We start from the raw sequence: 24,671 nt of genomic DNA on the forward strand, positions 1-24,671 counted from the left end.
CTAACCCCAAATTCATATGTTGAAACCCTAATCCCCAGTGTGACTGTTTCTGGACATGGGGCCTTTGGAAGATAAATAAGGTTAGATGAGATCATGAGGGTGGAATACATATGATGGGATTAGTGCCCTTCTTTATAAGAAGAGACAAGAGGGCCCTCTCACTTTCTTTCTCTATCTCTCAACCATGTGAGGACACAGCAAGAAGGCAGTTGTCTGTAAGCCCAAAAGAGAGCCCTTGTCAGAACCCGACCAAGCTGGCATTCCGATCTGAGTCTCCTGGCCTCTAGAACTATGAGAAATAAATATCTGTTGTTTAAACCTTAATTGACCTTATTGACCTTAAATTAAGATATTTTAAAAAGTCTGGACATAGAAGCATTTATGCTCTGATACCTTTCAGTTTATGGGATTTTGCTATGGTAACCTGAGCACACTAAGACAGATTTTGGTACTGAGGAGTGGGGCGCTGCCATAACAAATGGGAGAGATTTCATAAGTGGGTAATGGGTAGAGACTGAAATAGTTTCAAAGTGCATGCTAGAAATATGGCTGTGAGAGGCAATTTTAGTGAAGGCTCAGAGAGAAAAGAGAGGAGCTGTAGAATTCAGAAATAATCATGAACTCCATTTTGCTAGAAATGTAAATGTTAGAGGGTATCTGGTGAGATCTCAGATGGAAATGAGAAACATGTTATTGGAAATTGAAAGAAAGGCCACTCTTGTTATAAAGTGGCAAAGAACTTGGGCTGTGTTGTGTTCCACCACTGATCATAAATGCCACCTTATCAGATAGTAAGTTTTCATACATTTCTCTGTTTGGAATCTCTATTCCACTATCTGTTTTACACCAACATGTAATGCTTTCCTAATAAAAAAAAATTTTCTTTTTAAAAACCATGTCCCCAATAGGTAAAAATTCCCTTTCCTATATTGGGTAATTTATATCAGTAGAGAAAGAGGTTGCTGGTGCTAGGAGCTCACCATGGAGTCATGTGTCTGCCTAAGTTGGAGAAAAAAATGCCTGTATTTACCTGCTCATAAAAACACGTCTCTCAGAATTTTTAGACATTATACTATACAAAGGTTTTATGACCAAATGAAACTTGTTTGAGGTCAGGCTGGGGAACACACAGGATGTACTTCTGTTACATAATCTTGTGCTTACTCTTTTCATAAAACATATGTATTGTAATTACATAACCTGTCTCCATTACTGAACTATGTGTTTTGTGAGAACAGGGATCGTTCCTTTGGCATGAGGCAGAATTATGATTTTGCATACTTCACGGGGTTGTTGTGAGGATTAAATAGTTAAATAATAATAAAAGAGTAAGTAGTTAAGTAGTTACTGAATTAAATTATATTGATGTATCTAAGAAGATTATAATCTTGTCTAAAAGGATAATTCTGAGCTATATAAGACCTGTGGAATTGGATAACACTTACTTATCACAAGTGCCCATCTTGCAATATGCTGTAACTTTGTGGTGGTGTGAACACACTTTAAGTATGGTGTAATCTGTAAAACTGCTTCTATGAATGAGTTTCAGGGCATGGTACTGAGCAGCTTTGTTCTTAAAACATAAATCTTAAAAAAAAACTTTAGTCTTTGAAATCATACCAACGAGAACAGGAGGATATGAACTATTCAGAGAAGCTACAAACCCACCATATAGTCTAGGTGCAATTTCTCAGATCAATGGTCTTCTAGAAAAGACACATTATGCATTTATCGTAACTCTGTGGTTTCCAACGACAGGAGCCCTTCCTATACACAAGACTGTAAACCCTTTAATCATTACCTTACTTTTCTTTGAACTTATTTAAACACTGCTTCATTTAAATTTTATTAAAACTCCAACCTTCCCCCAAAGCCTACAATAAAACCGTCTCCCATTTTAAAGACTGAACTTTGTTTCTCCTTTGAAGTACCAATAGTTAAGTTTACATTTTGTTTTCAGATTTGAGTATTTTTATTGTATTTTAACACTTAAATTTGACTACATATAGTAATGGAACATGTAAAATTCTGCAGGAAGCTTTGTGATTATCCTCTAGGGACAGTGTACCATGTCCTTTTAAAAACAGCAACAAGATCTCGTGGTCAGTCAAATTTGTTAGTTCCCTTTTTATTTCTATTGAATAAACGATAAAATTTATTTGCAACCTTGCCATATATTTGCTTTCAATTAAAAAATTATTATGTTTTATCTAATGAAAGCTTATTCCTTTAACAACAATGTAACCTACTTAGAAAGGTCTATGAAGCAGCCATATTTTCAGTTGTTAAATGCCATTCTAAGACCAGCTGGTCTCGATCCCTTCCTAGAACTGATTTTAAAAAATCATTCTTTTAGGATTTGCATCTCTGATATGCTCACTCTCTGATTTCATTATTTGTATCAGAAATAAACTACTGAATATATTAAACTAATAAAAGTATAAAACTGTTTTAATGACTTAGATGGAATTATTTCTAAGCAGCAGTTCGAGATCATGGCTCTACTTATGCCATTTGTAACTTCAACCATTTGTTGAGCTTACACATGATGCATTTGAGGAATTCCATCAAATAACAAAAGACCTTGATGTTTTCCATGTCATTTAAGATTTCAGTGGTTATGACTGCAGTGGTTATGCCATGGGAATAAAGAAAATGAAGCAAAAATAAGACCTTTAAAATACACAGTAGCCAGATAGTTTGGACTAATTGGATACAGAAAATACAGCTTTTTCCATGCAAGAGTTAGATAGAGAAAAAAGTATTTTCCATATTCTTATTTCTAACAACCTTTCTAACATGATAACAAGTGAAAAGAGCTTTTGCTACTGGAAAAGCTGTCCTAACTACTGTTTAGCTACACTTGCATAGGTATTTTCAATTTCTTTGTCATCAGGACATGTGTGGGTAAATTCTTCACGGGCATAGGCATTGTGGAGATAGCGCCAGACTCCTGAGAATTCTGCTGGAATGTCAAAGTCACGGTATTTCTTGGCAGCAACCTAGAGTTTGAAGGAAGAAAAGAGGAAAAAGCAGTTGGTAGTAAAAGGCATCAGTAACATGCCTAGTGTGTAGAAACATATCTTAAAAGTCAAGATCACTGTGGACATGTTATGTGCACAAAAGTACTACAAAATAAGCTTAAAGATTCTTGGATTTACTACTTCAATGTTTTGTGTGCAAATATGAACAAAACTATATGCTCGCAATCATATTTATATTTATGCAGTATGTAATTATGAATGTTTATAAGAAGGAAGCACAGAAAAAAAGTGCATATCTCCCCACTAGATTAAGAGTTTGTTTAGGGCCTCGACTGTCTTATTCTTCATGTATTCTCTGTGTCTGGCATACGAACTGCAATAGGATAAGTTCGGTTTGATAAAAATTTGTCAGCGATTATATTATAATAATATTAATCACCCACATTATTTACCACTTGTTACAATCCAGACACTGTTATAAGCATTTTGCACTGTCCTGATTTATTTAACTTTCTTAACAATTCTGTAAATGGGTAGTATTATATTATTGTTTTACAGAGAAGACAGTGGAAAACACCTGATATAGGAAAAAAGAAACAAGGTTTTATGCTTCCCAGAGGAGATCATGGAATTTTCCTCCAAGGAGAGAAGGAAGATATATAGCGCACATAGTGATGATGACAAAGCCATCATATAAGAACCTCACAATGAATGGTCACTGTGCTTCATGCTGAGAACTCCCAAACCCCTCCCAAACCACTGGAGCCTACACTATATAGACTTACTTTAATAATGTTCAGCTTGGGTAGCAAACTGCAGTCAGCCAGTGTCAGCTCATCCCCATCCAAGAACAATCTTCTGGAAACTGTGAGTTCCTCAGCACTATCTGGATCAATTTCATCCAGAAGTGGGGTGTTTAAGTAGTCATCCAGACGCTTAAATTCTCTGAGTAGAGATTTTTCAAAATCTGGGGCAATGAAGTTATAGAGTTACTTATAAATATATTATCTCAATATGCTTTTCACAAATTTAGATATCTCTATACTCATTGCTTACACTTGGTCTTAAAAATCTAAATAGTTTACTAGAATGCTCAACTACCTACTTATAAGACAGAGTCAAATATTTAATCAGATGGTGAGTGAAAATATTTTTGGACTTTTCTGGAGGTGGTACATTGGGAGGATGGTCAAAGAGAAAAAAAGTGATATATGTTATCGCTCAACACAGAAGAGTCAGAAAGTGGAATCAGAGACTAAGGGCTCTCATGACTTAGAAGATAGTAAACTTCAAGAACGTCTGTGGGAGATGGCACACGCTATGGTTTCAGAAACCTTAAAGGTATGCAGAACTGGGAAAGTCGAGAGGGGGCAGCTAAAAAGTTCATTCCCGCAGTTAGTTTATGCCTGGCATGCCAATGCTCTAATTGAGCTAAACTGATAATTTCTATATTGAATCGTGGGTTTGAAATCTACTCAAATTCCATGCAAGGGAATTTCAGAGAGTAGAGAATGAGAAGAATAGTATGCCCCAACATATATTAAAGATTGAGGAAAATCCAATTTTAACTGAGTAAAAATATGAGTGAACAACTGAGAAAAAACAGAGATTTAAAGAAAGATATCTTACTCTTATTTGCCTCCTTTTGTGTATTCTTTATGTATGCAGAAAACTTGGCAAAGAGGTTACAGCCCACATCAAAGGACTCCTTGTTCTTGGGGCTCAAGTGAGGGTACCTTAAAAAGAAACATCACTGCGTTATTATTTACACATAAGAACACAGAGACCAGATGTCCTGGCTTGCATTCTACTGAGAATGAAGGTTTTAGAAAATTATGCTGGAAACTGAAGGTCCTGGGAAATCTCTCATTGGAAATATGTATTTTTCCCCAATCTCAGAATACTTTAGTTTCTGAAGTTCACTGGGAAGCCAGCTGTCTGGAATTCAAAGCTCGTTTACCTGTAGAAATAATGTTCCAAATGGTAGTTAGGTCCCTATACTTGCTCCTAAAAGTCAATTTACATAAGATATGGTGGTAATACATTTTCAGAGATAAAAAGTAGAAAAAAATATGGTTCCAAATATTGTAACTTACAAAACAAATGAAGAAATAAAGAAGCATAGAGAGGACAGGAAAAAAAATAGCCAAGATGTCCTCTTCTTAGTAATACAAAGTTCATTTAGTATAAAAAATAAAATAATGTAATAATGTAATTCACCACACTAACAAATTAGATAAGGAAAACCGTATAATCATAGATAAACGCAGAAGAAGTAGTCAGTGAAAATCAATTTCTAATCATAAAAAACCTCACTAGCAACTTGAAATGGTCAGGCCAAACAGCCATCCTACTTGATTCCTCTCTTTCCTCCATCAGCAACTCCGGCAGTGTACCTTTCAAAATGTATGCAGAATCTGTCCATTTCTCACTACCTCCACTGCCCTCTTCCTAGTCCAAAACCTATATTACTGCAACAGCTTCATGATTATTCTCCCCACTCCTATGCTCATCTCCCACATTACCAGACTTCACCTGCTGCCAGAGCAGTCGTGTTAAAATGTAAGTCATATCATGTCTCTCCCTAATCAATATCCTGCAATGTTCTCATCTTATTCAGACTCAGAGCCCAAGTCCTCACAGAGGTCTACAAGGACCAATGTGATCTGACCTCGCCTTACCTCTCTGTTCTCATCTCTTCCTACTCTCTTCTTCACACACTTCACTAGACACTGGCCTCTTTGCTAGTCTTCAAGTAGGCCTAACTAGTTCCCACCCTAGGACCTTTTTACTTGGTCTGTCCTTAAATGGACTACGTTCCCTTTTTTATGCACATGACCTGTTTCCTCTCTTCTTTTAGATCTTTTTTTCTGATAGCTTTTCTTATGTGAGTCCTTTCTCTGGCCACTCTGTCTAACATTGCAACCTCCCCCCTGTTCCTAACACTCACTACTTCCCTTTCTTCCTTTATTTTTTAGTATTTATCATCATCTAAATTAGTTTATATTTTGCTTTTTATCTTGCTTATTTACTGTATTCCACAACTAAAATTTAAGGACTACTAAGCCAGAAAGTTTTTGCCCATTTTATTCACTAGTATGTCCCAAGTGCCTTGAATAGTAAGTATTCAGTAAATATTTGCTGAATGATTAAATGAATTCATTGATTTCATTAACTTGATAAAAATATCCATCAAAAACTTTCAGGAAGCATCAGATTAAATGGTAAAATGTTTTAGGAAAATGCAGATCAAAACCACAATGAGATATTACCTCACACCTTTCAGAATGGATATTAGCAATAAGATAAGTTATAAGAAGTGTTGGTGAGGATGTGGAGAAAAGGGAACCCTCATACATTGTTGGTGGGATTGCAAATTGGTGCAGCCACTATGGAAAACAGTATGGAGGTTCCTCAAAAAATTAAATATATAGAACTAACATAACATGTAGCAATCACTCTTCTGGGAATCTATCTCCTAAATTTGAAAACACATTCGTAAAGATATATGCATATGTATATGTATATGTATATGTATGTGTGTGTGTATTCATTGCAGTATTATTTATAAGTGCCAAGATATGGAAGCAACCTCAGTGCCCATGAATAAAGAAGCTGTGGTACATATATACAATGGACTATTACTCAGCCATAAAAAGATGAAATAGTGTCATTTGCAACAACATGGATGGACCTTGAGGGTATAATGCAAAGTGAAATGTCGGAAGGAAAAGGACAAACATCACATGATTTTACTCATGTGGAATATAAAACCAAAAAAAAAGAAGTGAGCAAACAAAACAAAACAAAACCAAATTCATAAATACAGACAAAAGATTAGTGGTTATCAGAAGCGAAAGAAGGAGGGGGTAGGACAAAATGGGTAAAGGGGGTCAATTATATGGTAACAGATGGAAACTAAACTTTTGGTGGTAAGCATGCTATAGTGCATATAGATATTGAATTACAATATTGTCCGTCTAAAACTTATATAATGATATTAGCCAATGTTATCTCACTAAAAAAGAGCAAATATTTTTTAAAAAGGTAATCCATCCATGTTGTCACAAATGGCAACATGTCATTCTTTTTCATTGCTGTGTAGTATTTCATTGTGTGTGTATGTGTGCCACATCTTTGTCTAGTTATCTTCTGATGGACACATGTTTCCACATCTTGGCTAGTGTAAATAATGCAGTGAGAATAGGGGTGCATATATCTTTTAAAATTAGTATTTTGCCTTCTGCAACAACATGAATGAATCTAGAGGGTATTATGCTAAGTGAAATGTCAGACATAGAAAGACAAATATTGTATGATCTCACTCATATGTGGAATCTAGAAAAGCCAAACTAGTTAAGAGAGAATAAGGTCCATATCATGTCCTCCCTCCCTTCCTTCCTTCCTTCCTTCCTTCCTTACGTCCGTCCGTCCGTCCTGCCGTCCTTCCGTCCTTCCTTCCGTCCTTCTTTTTGACTGAATCGTGCTCCGCTAGGGATGGCAATATACCTAGATAGAAACTATGTTCCCTAGCTTCCCTTCGTATTTAGATATAACCGTGTGAATTACTCCTGGATAATGAGATGTAATGAAAATTATTGAGTGTGATTTCTCTGAAAGCTCTTTAAAGCTGACTTGCATCTTTTGTCCTTTGACCTTCTCCTTCTTCCTGTTTGGGAGTTATATCTGTTGCCTGGAATTCCAGCAGACATATTGTCACCATGAATTAACTTTGAGACTGGAAGCCTCACCTGAAGGATGGCAGAGAAGAAAGATTAGAAACAGCCTAGTTCTCCACTGAAATTATAGAGCTGTCATTCCAGTCCTACAATGCCTCATTCTTTGCTTCTTATGTGAGGAAAATAAAACCCATATTTATTTAAGTCTTTATTTTTTGGATCTCTAGTTATCAACCCTTAACTGATATATAAGCCAATAGAAAATCAGAAGGATTTGATACAAATATTCACAGAACAAAGCCAAATGATCGACCAACATGTGTAAACATGCTCAAACTCACCTATTATTCAGGGAAATAGCAAATTAAAGTATCATGAGATATAATTATACCCATCAGGCTGGCACAAATTTTAAAAGAGTGATAACACATAGTATTATAGATATGTGGGAAAAATACACTCTTGTACATTGATGAGTAAAGGAGTAAAATTTTTAAAAGACACATACCATTTGAAATTTGCTCCTGGGAATCTATTCCATAGGAATAAAAACACCAGTATGTAAGGCATGGAAATAACAAGGATGCTATTTATAGCACTGTTTGTAGTGGTAAAGAACTGGAAGGAAAGGGAATGCTCATCAGTAGAGGAATAGTTTAGCAACTTGTACATCTGTGACATGGGCTATTATGCAGATATTAAAATGAGTTAAATATTTGGATGCCAATAGAGTTGAAGAATGTTGCAATGTTCTTTGAAGTGAGATAAGAAAGATACGATATTTGTAAAGTAAATTATGACTATTATCACTATGCTTATTTGAACCTAGAAAAAGGCATGGAAATATACACAATAGATTTTTTTTCACTACTTACCTTTGGGATCAAGAAAATGTTAGAGAGAAGATAACGTGAGGGAAGAAAGTAGTAGGGGAGGATGCAGAAGGGGAAGACAAAATAAGACTCAATACTTACAGGACGAACTTGGAGCAGGTGCTTAAAATTTAAGAAGCCATCAATAATGGATGAAAGAGACTTAGCATAGTCATGCAGAAGAGAATCTAGAATAGTATCTCTAGTTTCTTAGGTAAGAAGAAATATGGACTTATAGAACCTTTTGTTAAATACACACACACGTATGATTAGAACTTCAATTTTTAGAGGAATTTCAAGTTCACAGCTAGACTCCTGATCAGTGGAAACTATTAGGTAATAAATGAATGCCATTTTAAGACAGAGTTTGTAGTAATTTGTTGTACAACAATAAAAAAAATGAATATAGCAGCCTTTCTCTTTCTAGATACTATCCTGGGTGTGTGTATGTGTGTGTATATATCTATATCTATATCTATATCTATATCTATATCTATATCTATATCTATATCTATATCTATAGCTGTCATTCAAGTGTAGACAGTGCAATTCTGGCATCTGGCTAACTATGTGAGTCCTATTTCCTGGCCTCTAGCCCTTGTAGTAGGTATGTTCTGACCTCATGCTATCAGTGATGTGAAGACCTAATCATGATCAGTCCTCATGGGCTATATAGTGTTATTATCCCATGCCCTCGCTCCTACCCCCCACCATGAGTTACTTCTCTATGTCTAGACCAAAGATAATTTACTTTCTTATTTTAAGTATGCTACACATTCAAAAAATAATTTGAAATATTATATCTACTGTCTTTATATTTTTGAAGTCAAAAAGGGTAGTTCATGCAAAATAGACATATTTCCCAACCTGCAGAGCTAAGATTTCAGACTGAATAATTAAAGGCTGTTTCAAAATTAAAAATTTTCTGAGAGCTCTATAATAAAATAAATCTGATTTTTATCAGTATAAATTTCCCCAAACTTCATTATGGATCAGATAATGTGGCTGAAATTAAATGGGGCCCAAATTTACCTCTCTTTCCAAGGTTTCCAAGTCTGTCCTTTACCTTTTCCTGATATACTACCTATATCTCATAAAGTACAATAGTATTACGTATATTAAATAAATAATTATGTAGTACAGTTTTCTAATCATATTGAGTGATCAAGGGGGATCTTTGCAATTTTCTAGAAGTAAGAATCCTCAATCTGCAATAAATAGGCCAAAAAAACATATTATCTCAAGAACAATAATATCTTGTACCTTGGAGGAGCCAGTGTCTGTTCTAGAAACTCCTCAATTTTAATGAAGTCTGTTTTCAATTCTTTGTTATACACCAGGAAGGGAGGATTGGTACCTGGAGCTAAGTCCTTCAGCTCTTCGGGCTTCCTAAAATTATTGAAAATAAGCAGAGTTAGGCCTCTAGATAAGGTACACAATATACAAACATCAATATTGTATTGGTATCTACAAATTTCAATCCATAGAATAAAAAATGTCCTGATTTCTCTTACCTGGTCATGTCAACAGTAGTCACATTGAATTTAACTCCTTTAAGCCAGAGGATCATGAAAAGGCGTTGGCAAAAAGGACAGTTTCCAATACTCTCCCCATCACTTCCAGCCTATTAAAATGAAGAAAGGCCACATTCATTCATTTGCTCAACAAGTATATATTTAATATCCACTGGAAAATGAACTAGTTTCTAGAGACAAAGTTAAAAGTCTTTAATCTCATGGATTCTACCATTTGTGCTCAGAGGGAGATAATGAATCAAATAATCTCATTATATGTAAAATTGCAATTGTGATGACATCATCATCATCATAAATTATATATATATTACCAGAATTTATATAACCATTTCCTATTGATGGACATTTCAGACATTCCAAAATTTTGCTACTTTAGCGACAAATATTTTTGGCATATCTTTATGGCTTAATTTTTGCATTTGTTTCATCTTTTGGAATTTATTTTGGCATAAGAACTGTATTAGAACTCCAGCTTTAATATTTTTTATAAATAGTTAATAGCTGTCTTAATACCATTCATTTAAAAATCTGTCCTTCTCCCACTGATTGAAAACAACATACTTTTTGCTTCGAAATTTTATATTTTGTATACAAGACCAGACAGCATATATGTAAAAAAAACAGATATCAAAATATAAAATAGTGCCCCAAACTAATTACCAGTTTTAAACCAGGATAAATTCTTTGGAGGAAAGAAATGCAGTTTATATGGGGTCTGTCAGGGAGGCCTTTCATGAAGAAGTGGCATTTGAACTGAATTCAGAGGATAAGTAGGAGTTAACTAGTTGAATGGACACATAGAGGGCATTCTAAACAGAGGAAATCACATATTCAAAGCCCTTGCAACAAGTTTGTGTGTGGCATTGACCTGAAAGAAGGTCAATGTGGCTGGGATTCAGAGAGTGAGGAAGAGAAGAGGAAAAATCAATATACTGGGCGACATCAGAGCACAAATCTGCTTTTCAAAAGAACTGTTAAAAATGGAAAAAAAAATCTTGTATACAAAATATATGAATAAAAATCTCTTACAACTCAATAACAAACTACCAACTTATAAAATGATCAAGAGGTTTAAACACTTTACAAAAGATATGCAGATGGTAAATAAGGACATGGAAAGATGCTCAACATCATTAGTCATCAGGAAAATGCAAATTAAAACCAGAATGCACTACGATTACACACATTATAATAATGGGAGTTAAAAGACTGACCGTATCAAGTATTGGCAGGACTGTGGAGTGACTGGGAATGATAGACTGTTGTTGGGAGTGTAAAATAGTACAACTGCTTTATGAAGAGTTTGTCAAAGTTAAAAATGGTATCTATGATACGATCTAGCAGTTCTAATCCTAATATTCACCCAAGAGAAATGAAAACATATGGCCATAGAAAGACTTGTACATGAATGTTTACAGCAACTTTATTCATAACCCCACATTAGAAACAATCCAAATGTCCTTCAGTGAGTTAATGGATAAACAAATATGGTACATTCATACAAGGGAATACTTCAGCAATAAAAATGAATGAGCTATTATTGATGCACACAATATGGGTAAATCTCAAAATAATTATGCTGAATGAAAGAAGCCAGACAAAAAAAGAGTACCTACTTCATGATTCAACCTATAGAAAATTTTAGAAAATACAAACCAATCTATACTGACAGAAAGAAGATCAGTGATTGCCTAGCAGGGGAGTAGTGGGACAGAGTGGGGGAAGACTGACTCTTGATTGACTGCAAAGAGACACAAGGGAACTTCATGAGATGATGGAAATATTCTATATCTTGATTAAGGTGGTAGTTACATGTGTGTATATACTTGTCAAAAGTCATTGGATGCACTTAAAACGTGTGCACCTTATTTTATGTAAATTATACTTCAATAAAATGTATTAAAATAGAAATGTTCAAAAGACAGAAAAAATCTTTCAAATAAATGATATTATTAAGGATTGCAGACATTGCGATGACAAAGGTAAGCGTATGAACATGGAAGAGGATACATGAGAGAGATGGTGAAGAATGAGATCACTGGAGGAGAGGAAGTCAAGGATCTGAGATGCCAGAGTATTAGAAGGGTCATCTGTGTAGATATTAAAATCACCAAAAATTATGGTAGGAATAGTGTTGGAGAGTGAAAATGATCCAAGAGCTAAAATCCTCAAGAAATAAGGGAGAGTAACCTGGGGTTTAGAAGATCACTATAACAAGGAGGAGTAGTGGGTGGTTTAGTATGATATTATGAGACTCAACGTAGTTATTTCTCTGGATTGCGGTGGTAGAATGGTCTGGAAACAGAAATGAGGAACAAGGATACCTAAAGGACACCTACCCCATCTCCAGGCTCAGAGTAAGATGAATGAGGAAGCAAAGGCAGCCATTTCTTGAGAGAGTTATGGCTGATGTAGTGTCCTTGTGGGAGATTCAGGTTTTAGACACCTCAATCTAAACATGTCCCAAATTAAATTCCTTTTCTTTTCTTTATTCCGCGCACTGCATACTTTTTTCTCTAGGGCTCCTAATCCTGTGAATGTCACTGTCATTTGGTATGAACTAAATTGTTCTCCCTCCCAAATTCATATGTCGAAACCCTAACACTCAATGTGATGGTACTTGGAGGTGGGACCCTTGGGAAATAATTAGGTTTAGATGAGGTCATGAGGGTGAGGCTCTCATGATGGGATTAGTGCCTTATAAGAGACACCAAAGAGTGCATTCTCTCCCTCCCTCCTTCCTCCTCCTCCTCCTCCTCCTCCTCCTCCCTCTTTTCCTCCCTCTCCTCCTTCTTTTTTTTCTCTCTCTCTTTCTCCCCGCCCCCCGCTCTCTTTCTCTTCTCCCTCCCTTCTTCCCTCCTCCCCTCCCTCACTCCTCTGCCATTCAAGGACACAGTGAAAAGGAAGCCATCTATTATTGTCAGGAGAGTTCTCATCAGAAACTGACTATGCTGACATCTTAATGTTGGACATTTAGCCTCTAGAACTATGGGGAATAAATGTCTGATGTTTACGCTACCCAGTCAATGCTATTTTGTTATGGCATCTTGAGCACATAAGACATCATTCACCCATTTAACCAAAGTAGAAACTTGGAAATTATCTTCTGCTTCACTCCAAATATTGAATCTAACTACTAATTCTTGTCAGTTTTACCTATAAATATCTCCAAATAAGTTCAGTTCTCCCATTTTCCATGGCTATTATACCATTCATTCATTCCATGTTTATTTGATGCTTACTATCCATCCAACTCTGTTAGGTGCTACCTTTCTAAGTCCAAAAGCCCAAGCCATCAGCATTTCTCATCTCTTGAGTCTAATTTTTTTTCTATTTTGCCTGAGTCTGTAGAATATAATAAAGGGTAATTCATATTATAGCTGCACTGATCTGTCATTTCTAGTAATATTAAGGTCCCAGAAACCATGGGCATACTTGTTAATTTTTAGGTAAATTTTCCTTTCCCTGGCAGTGGGTGTGACAGAAAAAAATAGTTTATTGTTGCTATTTGATGGTATCAGGGATTGAAGAGGTATGGGAAGCAACCAACCTCGGCAGCTACATTTCTTTTGTAACAGAAGTCAGACTGCGGATGCAGTCAGAACTAGGGTTAGTCAGTAGAAACATGATTGGGGTGGGAAGCAGGAAGAAAAATGGACTCTGATAATAGATATAGCAGGAAGGGTGGGTCGCCTTTGGCAAAAGGAAAGGCAAAACAGTGAGGTGTGGGGGAAATGCAGTAAAGTTTTACAGGAAAACTGTAGTTTTTTTTTCTGTTTATAATAGGCTGATTTAAAGTGCTATCACATAAAATTTTAGGATGTAAATTTCCTAGCCTGATTGATAAATTACCTACCTCTTAACTATCTTTAGCTGGCAAAGACAGGATGTGACATTCACCAAAACAACTTATTTCTTTGTGTTTTGCGATATAAGTTTCTAAACATGAAAAATAACAATAGCCACAATGTCTGACATTTATTGAGTGTTAACTGTTAACAGCTAACATGTTTTACATATTTGTTTCTTTAATCCTCACAATGAAGATGTGAGGTAGGTTCTGTTATTACTCTTGTTTTACGGATGAGGAAACTGAAGCTCAAAGAGGCTGACTTGCTCAAGTACAGTCAGCTAGACAAGAGTTGATGACATATATACTTTTTTCACATAGAAAATCCAGGATTTTCCACTCTAGAACCCCCACTTAAACACTGCTTTCTCTCACCTAATAATTTTGTTGGATTTTTTTTTATTAATTAGTCTTTATGCTAGTTTTTATGATGGTTCTAAAAGAGTTTGAAAATGGTCTGAACATTCAAAGAGTATCATTTGTTTTTCCTTTCCCATATAGACAAAATGTGTTTGACAAAATTTTACATTCAGAAGTTTGGCCCAAATGCTAGATGCTATTATGTTATGTACATATCTACTAAAATGTAATTTTAGAGTGTTTGGTAGAGAACACAAAAGCTCCGTTTAACAATGAACAACAAACAAATAAGAAACTGTATTTCCATGAAATAAAATGTATATTAGACAATTCTTTGTTCTTAGTTGCTGAATATAAATCTTGCCCAGAACTGAAAGGTAATATTTTCACTGACTATATGGAACCGATAGATGGTATGATATAAATTCTTAATTATGACAGGAAAGTGCTTAATCTCTTATAGGAATCCCATCAGTGGTATGGGGAAGAAGTTGTGGTAAGGTTTTTAAGCCACAGCCAGAGGGAGCTGGGGAAATCACAGGCTCATTTAATCTTTAGAAAGATACCACATTATCTATAAATGAGATACCATTGGTAAAGAGCAGTGCTTTTAAAAGTTACTCATTAACATTTTTCATCCCTCTCAATTCCTGTGCCCCACCCACTATCTTCTGTTAAATCTCTAGAGATCTGTAGAACACATCCTAAAGCAAAGCAAAACAAAAACTTGGACTAGATTATATTCAAGATTCTTCCAGAAAATCATTAATTTATACCAATGTCCTTAGATAAGCTTACATCTAAAAGATTGCATCTGATGAAATTCTGGAAAACTTTATTGAAAAGCTTGCAAAATTGAAAGCAATTGAATAAGATTAAACTTAGCTATTTTAAAGGACTAGACTCAACCCTTTCATTCATCATGTGACCTTGGACAAAGTTACTTAGCTACTTTTTGCTTTAGTTTCTGTACCCATAAAATATGGTTAATAATAAACCACTTAGCACAATCCATGCCATATAGTAAATACTCAATAAATGATTAATTATTTTAACCTGAAAATTATACTTAATTCAACACTTGCTCATCTGACATGTGATTTTCTTACTCCTCTGGCCCAGATTACCACCAAAATATGGGAAGTCTATGAAGATAAACACACATCAATGTGAGGAATGCGGTTGGATTGAATGAACAGTTTAGACAAAAGCAACACTTTAGTTATCCTATGAAGACATCACCTCTGTTTTGGCGTTGGTAGATATAAAAGGTCAGTTAGGAAAATAAGGCTTAGTTATATCATGTGTGAGCAGTACATGTTTTGCTAGATTCCAGAGATAGGAGAAGTAGCTCTTATGCCCCATAGTCCAGCAAACACTTAGATTACTTTGCTATGCAGGAATTCAAGGGTCTCTCTCATATAATTTTGAAAAGGCAGGTTGATTATGTCCTTGGTGTATATATGTGACCAGTTGTTAGATGTTTTAGAATGATTGTAAAAATAATACTTTGGTTAATCAATGTTTAAGCTAATGTTTGGTAAGCATACATTATTTCATGTCTTTGTATGCCACCAAGAGGCTATATAGTTTTAGAGGCAAATTACTTAAACTTCATTGCCTTAGCTTACCTATCTAGAAATGATCAGGACAATATTGCTACAACGATGAGTACTACTACCACTATGACTACTGATACTACCTGCTACTACTACCAGTACCACTGCTATCATCATTTCTCCTAAGCTGTTGTTAGGTTCAAATGAGATAATATATATAAATTGTTTAGAAAAAGACGAAGCACGATATGAGTTTGTTATTATTATTATTATCCTCAATACTTCTAATAGTCAATGAAATTATAAAGAAACAATAGTTAATATAAGCAAGGATTCAAGAAACTATGTAATTCCTACTCAGAATAACCTATGCACAATTATTTATTTTTCTTGATTAGCTAATTTAGAAACACATCTTCCTTTCTCCTGCTTTAGGGGTTTTCCAAAGGACTTTTCTGAAAAGTTAAAACAAAAAAAGAAACCACCAAGGCAGGTCATAAAGAGGAAGCACAGCATTCTAAAATGCCTGCTTCTCACATAACAAGCTCACAGACTTCTGGCTTTTTTCTCCCATAGAGTCCATGTGACTCTGCTGTGATATTTGTCCATTGTGGGAGAATTTTAGAAAGCTCTATCTGCGCTATGTGTGGGAATGGGATGTGCAGGCTATCTTGGTCATCTCCTCTCACGATTTAGGCCTTCCAAAACCTACCTCATAAAACAGTTTTTGCAAAAGCTGGAAAGCCCTTAAAGATCATTTTGTCAGGCTCCTTTACTGTATAGATGAAGAAACAAAGGTCCAGAGGGAGGGAGGGATTTGCCCAATGTTACATAGGAAGCCACTAAAAACACAATTTTGTTGCTCTGACTACCGTCCAGTCTAGTGTTCATCCACCATATGTCCTTGCCTTTTCCAGACAAGATGTCTAAGAGCATCCAAACACCCAGGCATCTTTCTAGGACTCAGAATAGGAATATCATTATGAAGTTATTTCCTATCTCCAGCCCAAATTTTGACTTTTTTTTAGAAGCTGAGGCCCAGTGTCAATGGGCTGAGGCCCCTATTAGAGCTAAAAAACTTACCTTCACGAAAAGCTCAATTTCAGGGTCTGCTTGAGTGCTGGGTCTCGGGCCTGCCATCTTTCTGTTTTCACTGCAAGTTTTCAGCTCCCTGTCTCCTGCACAGTCCACAGTCCTTGTGGACTCTTTTCTTTCAGTTTTATCCAAAGGCTGAAATAAAGTTGGTGCTTTAAGAAGACAGTCCAGTTTGTAGGACTGAGTCACAGCTGGGGCCAATTTTTCTGCTCAAGAGCTGGGATGTAGAGAATTCTAGATGCTTGAGAAGAACTCTTGAATTTTTTTCCTTCTTCCTCTTGACCTATCATTTGAATCAAGGAGGAGTCAAAGGGGTGTGTGTAAACTCACTGGCTAGAAGGGTGGGGGTGTTTCCACAAAGGTTTCAATACCATGAGTCAGCATAGGAGAAACACACACACGAACACACACATGCAGTGCTGGCTTCTATATATCAAGCACACCAGATGTTCTCTAGAGCCTCCCTTTGAGTCCTGGGCTCTGTGCCCAGAATATGGCCTCTTATTGCTGTTCCTGTAACCTGACAGCAGCAAAAAGCTCTTCCAGGAAAAGGGCCAGAAATGACGGATTTTATCATTGAAAAGGATGTTTTCCTAATGATACTGACTAAAACAGGGTTTAAAAAAGTATAGTTGATCAAATGTTTCCACCCCTAATTCTATTGCTTATATAGTGAAATTTCCCTTCTGGGTTGCAAATTTCACTTCTCTTCCTAACCAAGGAATGTTCATTGGGTTGGTTGAGTCTGGGGATGTCTCTTGGGTGCCCCGCCTCATTCTTTATTTATGGGAAGTGTGGACAGGAATGGATCACTTCCTTGTTTTGGCATCTGTATTAGGAACCACAAGCAGTTGGGTATCTCTGCTTGTCAACCCTGGGGACAGCAGTAAAATATCCAAACCGATCACTCGGTGACTTAGTGTTTCTGGCAGCTGTGTTTTCTGCCTGCAGGAAGAGAGAGGGGGGCCCTGGATTAATAAACCTCTTTGGTAAAAAAGATTCTCCTGACTGGACCCAAAGTGAACATACTTCCACCAGTCGGCCACCTTTGTGACCCTCTTTCTACAACACCAAATGCCTCCCCCATGCTCACATGGGCTGTATGTGCACCTGCCATTGACCTCATGTAAAGAATGTACACGGTAAGAGGCTCTCGGCCAAACCCCGTCTGTGCCACACCTGCAGGTTCTAGGCAAGGCACCGCTGAGATGGAGGTGGGACGTTGTAATAGACATCTGCTGAGCCAGCCTTGAGGCTGAGTTTACCACTGGCTGTTTGGCAGGACCTGGTCAATGCTTTGGTCATATTTTCACTGTGCCATTCATTCTTTCACTCCAGAGACAATCAATGAATGCTTGCTCCCTGCCAGGATGCCGATCTACTCACTGAGATTAGCAGCACAGGGGGACAGTAAGTTTGGGAAGACAACAGGAATTCAACTTTAAGCATGCCAAGTCTCAGGCACCCTCCCTCTTCCCTGCCCCCTGTATCTAATCAGTACAAAATCTCATCACTTTTGCATTCTGAATATTTTCCAAACTCACCTAATTCTGTTTGCCCCGCCTCCCACTGCTACTCGAAATTTCAAGCCAGAAACATTCTTTTTATAGATGTTTTAAGTTTTTATTTAAAAGGCCCAAATCGTTGCTTGACCCTCAGCCCTCATGGGAAAACCACCGCTCCTACCGTCACCACAGCGGCAGCAACAACAACACACAACAGCCTAACGAGCTCTGTATGGTCCTAATAAACTGTCCAGAGATGATTTTCTTCCTCTGCTTTCCAGGGCGTTTTTAAAATTTTGTGTTGAGACATAATTTACATGCCATAAAACTGACTCATTTTAAGTGTACACTTCAAGGATTTTAGTAAATTTATTGAGTGGTGCAACCATCACTATAATTCAATTTTAGGCTTTTCCATCACCTCAATGACATCTTTCTCTTATTCATGGGCAGTTAATCCCTGTTTCCATCCCTGGCTCCTGGCAACAACCAATCTGCTTTCTGTGCCTATGGATTTGCCCATTCTGGACATTTCCTAAAAAAAGAATCATACACTATATGGTCTTTTGTGACTTGCTTCTTTTACTTATCATGTTTTCAAGGTTCCTCCATGTCATAGTATGTATAGGACCTCTTACTTTTGACATGTGAATAATGTTCCACTGCATGCATATACTACCACATTTTGTTTATTCGTTCATTAGTTGATGGTTATGTTTTTTCCATCTTCTGGCTACTGGGAATAGTAGTGCTATGAACACTGGTAGGCAAGTTTTTGTTTGCATACCTATTTTCAGTTCTTTTGATTATATACCTGGGAGTTGAATTGCTGGGTCATATAATAATTCTATGTTGAACTTTTTGAGTAACTGCTAAACTGTTTTTTACAGTGGCTGTACCATTTTACGTTCCCACCACTAATATATGAGAGTTCCAAATTCTCCACATCCTTGCCAATACTTGTTATTTTTTTGTTTTAGTTTTCTTTAAAAAAATTACAGCTATCCTTGTGGGTCTGAAGTGATATCTCATTCTGGTTTTGATTTACATCTCTTTAACGACTAATGAAGTTGAATATATTTTCATGTGTTTGTTAGGGCAAAGGTTTTGAATTTTTATGAAGTCTAAATTGACCATCAACATAAGGGTTTACTTCTGGATTCTATATTCTGTTTCATTGATCTGTATGTGTATCCTTATGCTGGTACTATACTTGATAATTGCTTTATAATAGGTTTTGAAATCAGGAAGTGAACGTTCTTCCACTTTCTTCTTATTTTTTAATACAGTTTTGGCTATTCTGGATCTTTGCATTTCCAGATAAATTTTAGGATCAACTTGTAAATTTCTGCCAAAAAAACCCTGCTGGAATTATAATAAGGAATCTGTTTAAAATCCATGAACATTAAATGCCTATCTATTTATTTAGATCTTTGTTTTTCCTCAGTAATATTGAGGAAATATTATATACCTTTTGATAAATTTATTCCTAGGCATTTTATTTTTTAATGCTATTATGAATAAAATAATTTAATTTAATTTTTGAAATGGTCACACTGGCATATAGAAATACAATTGATTTTTAAAAAGAAATTTCTATTTTGGAATAACCAGATTTTTGGAAAGGTTGCAAAGATAGTATAGAGAGTTCTCACATTCTCCTCACCCAGTTTTTCTTACCATTAACATCTTACATTCCCATGGTACATTTGAAAAAATAAGAAATCCACATTATTACATTACTATTAGTTAAATTCCAGACTCGGAGGTCACCATGTTTTCCTCACTAGTGTCTCCTTTCTGTTCTAGGATCCCTTCCAAAAAATGACATCACATTTAGTCACCATTTATCTATAGTGTCCTCTCATCTGTGACAGTTCTCATTCTTTCCTCGTTTCTCATGACATTGGAAGTTTTGAAGTATAGGACAGATATTTTGTAGAACGCTCTTTTGTTTGGGTTTGTCTGATATTTTTTATTATAATTAGACTGGAGTTATTGGTATGGGGAAGAATACTGCAAAGGTGAAGTACCCCTCTCATCACTTCATATCAGTGTATTTGCTATCAACATAACTTATTAGTGGCGAGGTTAACCTTCAACATCTGGCCAAGATAGTGTTTTCTCGATTTATGTAAAGTTACCCCTCTTTCCATACATACTCTGTTCTTTGGAAGCAAGTTGCTAAGTCCAGTCCATCTTTTAGTCAAGTTGTTTGTTTTCTTATTGTTAAGTTTTAACAGTTCTTTGTATATTTTGCTTAATAGTCTTTTAGCAGATGTGTCTTTTACAAATATTTTCTCCTACTCTGTGGCTTGTCTTTTCATTATCTGAATTTAGCTTATCTCTTGCAGAGCAGACGTTTTTAATTTTAAGAATGTTTGCATCTATGTTCATGAGAGACTGGTCTGTAGTTTTATTTGTTTGTTTTTGTTTTTATTTTTGGATGGGGACATCTTTGTCTGGTTTAGCTTTAGGATAATGCTAGCTTCATAAAATGAGTAGGAAAATATTCTGTCTTCTATTTTCTGAAAGATATTATTTTCAATTGGTATTATGCCTTACTTAAATGTCTAGTAGAATTCCTGAGTGAAACCATCTGGCCTGGAGTTTTCTTTTTTGAAAGATTTTTAACTACAAATTAAATTTCTTCAGTAGATGTTGGACTATTCAGGATATCTATTTTTCCCTAAGTTAGGTGTTTTTTTTTCTTTTTTCTTTTTGTTTTTCTTTTTTTTTTTAGCATTTAAGGAATTGGTCCATGTCATCTAAATTATCAAATGTATGGACATAGATTGTTTGTAGCATTCCATATATTATTATTTTAATGTCTGTGGGGCCAGTAATGATATATCTTGTTTTAGTCCTCATATTGGTACCTTGTGTCTCCTCTCTTTTGTCTTATTTCCTTACTTCACCTGGCTAGTGTTTTTTTTCTATTTTATTGATCTATTCAAATAATCGGATTTTAGTTTCATTGATTTTCACTATTGTTTTCCTGTTTTCAGTTTTATCAATTTCTGCTCTAATTAAAATTGTTCTACCTGCAATTCCAAACTTTGATTTTTTTTTAATTTTTGCGTAGTTAAAAATATTTAAAGTTTTTCCTTGACTCATTGTTTTTTAAATTTCATTATGTTATAATTAAATGCTTCTGCCTGTCTGTCACCTTATTCAAAGTTTTGTGTACTTTGTAATTTTGTTTCTGGTAGAAGAACCCCTTTCAACATTTCTTTTAATGCAGGTCTTGTGGTAGTAAATTCTCTCAGCTTTTGTTTGTCTGAAAAAGCCTTTATACTTCATATCTAAAGGATAACTTTACTGTACATATTATTCTTGGTCAGTGTTTTCTTCCTTTTAATATTTTAAATATATCATTCTACTCTCTTCTTGTCCATCAGGTTTCTACTGAGAAATATGATGCCAACCTGAATTTTTTTTGTATGTTACTGTCATTTTTCTCTTGTTGCCTTGAGAATTCTTATTCTTGAACTCACTGAACTGCCTTTCTGAGTTTACTTGTATCTCATTGAATTTTTTCATGACTGTTATTTCGAATTCTCTATCATTTAGATCACAAAAAAGCATGCATCCTTTAGGCTGAAGTTGTATACTGTACTAAAGGCTGCATTTTCCCAAAGCCGAATGATAGAGAATGAGATTTTACTCTGAAGGGTTCTTGTTATCACTCTTGAAATTGTAAAAATAAATAAGTAAATAAAATTGAATTTAAAAAAGAGCTAAGTCAGTTTGCATATAACACTTGGATGAAAAAGCCTTGGAAATTTAATGTTTTAAAATGGAATGCCACCCTGCTTTTGGGGAATGACACTGTCTTGCATATACATGATCACATCCCGCCAAAGAACCATGATGATTTTACATATTTGAGGTAAGTAAGAGTTGCAGAAAGATCCCTACCTACTACAAATAAAAGTGGTCACATGGGTTATGGGTAGCTCAGAATAGAATAGGAAATGTGAATTCCAATGCACACTTGACACACTTGCGTTGGTCACCTCGTTCCCCTCCCTGTAACACGACCTTGCACTAAACACATTTGCAATGCTGCTATCTGAATAAAGAATGGATCCCAGATGATTCCTGGAGACTCACTATCTGGTGGGCCGCATACTACGCACACCGTCAATTTCAAATGACATACTGGCAAGGCATCTGAACTTCAAGCGTGGCCTGAGGGTTTATGAATGGGAAGTTGGTTTGGAGTTTACAGTTGGGAGGCTGAGAGCTGAAAGGGCAGAATGGTCACAGAATGGATCAGAGAATGATGAGACAATCTCAGTCTGCAGTATTTTACTTGCATCTGGAGTATTTTAGAGAGAGTGTCTTGGTAACAAAGGTGCACAGGGTGAATGAGGCAAGCAGGCAAACCCCCATTCCCGTCATGATGTTTAGTTAAGGTGGAACACATATTTCCACATCTGATTTTACTACCTCACAAAATCCTACTTAAATTATTATAAAATGATATTTAGAAAGATTAAAAAAGCAGGAAAGGAGGCAACAAGTAAATATTGAATACTGAAAAGCAGACGCATGAGTAGTAATTGACTTAGCAGACCCAAGAAGGCCACAAACTAGGAATCCTAAGCCCTAAGCAGGAAAAGCCAAAAACCATCTTGATTTGCCACTGTCCTGCTGCCCCCTGCCCCCGGAAAAATCTTCCAAGTCTGAAAAATGTAATTCTGGAGGTGGAGGTGAAGGGGATGCATGCCAAAATAATGAGGGTTGTTTAAAAACTGTTTAAGAAGTAGATTCATTTCCAAATCCCCTCCTGCAGCTGATGCCTGACTGCACTGAAGGGCTGGCCTTTCCCTGACTTGATAGATCTGGAGAATTGTTCCCTGGAGAGGGTAAAGGAGAGGGTTCACAAACCCAGTGGAAGACTGGAGCATCATATTGAAAACAGAGGGGTTAAATGGAGGTATGTATCTTGAAAGCTATAAACCCCCAGGCTTCTCTGATTCCACCTGTCCCTAAAACTCTGGCAGCTGCAAGAGTCTTTTGTGAGCCATCTGTCCAACCCAAGAGAAAAATATCTAAGGATATTGACAATGAAGTGTCCCTCAAAACAGTCCAGCTGGATAACTCTACAGTGAAGCTCATACCTTTATACTATAAGATGGAGGAAAAGGAATAGGAGAAGATACATCCAGTTGAAGATGTTTATTTTTAGAATGAGAAGAGAGAACTGAGCATGTTTGTTACTGCGGGAAAAGGGACCAGTCAAAGAAGAGGGACAACTAGAGATTCTGGAGAGAGGAGGTAATCGATAAAATTAGGCACCTGGAGAGGCAGGATGGGATGGAATCTAGAGCATGAGTGGGAATAATAGCTTGAGGCAGAATGAAGAACAACTTTAGCCTCCACTGGCATAGGATGAGAAGAAATGAGATTTGGGTGAAGACAATTCAATCCATTATTGTTTGGCAACTGGTAAATCCAAGGCATTCTGTTAGTTAGCATTCACTCATCCATCTATTCATTCATCCAACATTTTTTGGATCAATGTCTGTATCCCATGCCATTGAACACAAGAAGATGAATCAAACAATATTTCAGACCCCCAGGAGCTTACAATCATGAGGTGAAAGCTAATCTATGACAACACAGGACAATAAGGGCTGTAAAAACTGACCACAGTGGAGGCAAAACCACTCAGAACTAAGCCAGGACACCTCCAGCTCCCGTTGCAGGCTGCCTGGCTGTGTGCCCCTCCCCCTCCACTCAAAAGGGGCAGACCCTGCAGGAGAGCATGGGGGCTGCTTACCAGAGTCCAGCCCTGTCCCTCCCAAGGGCACCTTGAGCTGGGCACAGCATCTGGCCTGGGTGGAACCGATTTGGCGACTTCCACTAGGGCCGCCTCTGACTCAAGCAGGGGTGCTGGGGAAGGGGCTGTGGGTGTCTTGGTTAGGTTAGTGGTACTGAGCTGTAGTGTTTCAGTGGGTTAGTAACAGGAGAGCACTTGGCTATGCATCAGCATCTTTGCTTGGGAGTGCTTGAACTGGCTCCCGGTTTGTTAGTGAAAGTGGAACCAAACCTTAATCAATTGCACTGAATTTGGAATATTCTGGATAAACTGAGAAGATGTCAAGAAACAGTCCTCTCTCTACTAGGCTCTTCCACCCGAACTCTCCCCTCCACACACACACACTCTAGGAGGAGCCTGGATACAAGACATTTTACGAAGTCATGATTTTCAAAGCTAATT

At 36.5% G+C, this 24,671-nt stretch overlaps 1 protein-coding gene across 1 annotated transcript; it reads right to left on the minus strand.

The window, feature by feature from the left end:
• Nucleotides 1-1,953: 1,953 nt before the first annotated feature.
• CLIC2 (chloride intracellular channel 2) lies at nt 1,954-17,228 on the minus strand. Its single transcript, XM_036227129.1, has 6 exons — nt 16,923-17,228; nt 10,050-10,159; nt 9,799-9,924; nt 4,614-4,720; nt 3,770-3,951; nt 1,954-3,002 (listed from the first exon to the last, which is right to left on the minus strand). Exons 1-6 carry the CDS (start codon nt 16,977-16,979, stop codon nt 2,847-2,849), a joined length of 738 nt encoding a protein of 245 aa, XP_036083022.1. The 5' UTR covers nt 16,980-17,228; the 3' UTR covers nt 1,954-2,846.
• Nucleotides 17,229-24,671: the final 7,443 nt, after the last annotated feature.

The sequence above is a fragment of the Rousettus aegyptiacus genome, unplaced genomic scaffold (genome assembly GCF_014176215.1).
Source record: "Rousettus aegyptiacus isolate mRouAeg1 unplaced genomic scaffold, mRouAeg1.p scaffold_m13_p_9, whole genome shotgun sequence".
Lineage (NCBI taxonomy): Eukaryota > Metazoa > Chordata > Mammalia > Chiroptera > Pteropodidae > Rousettus > Rousettus aegyptiacus.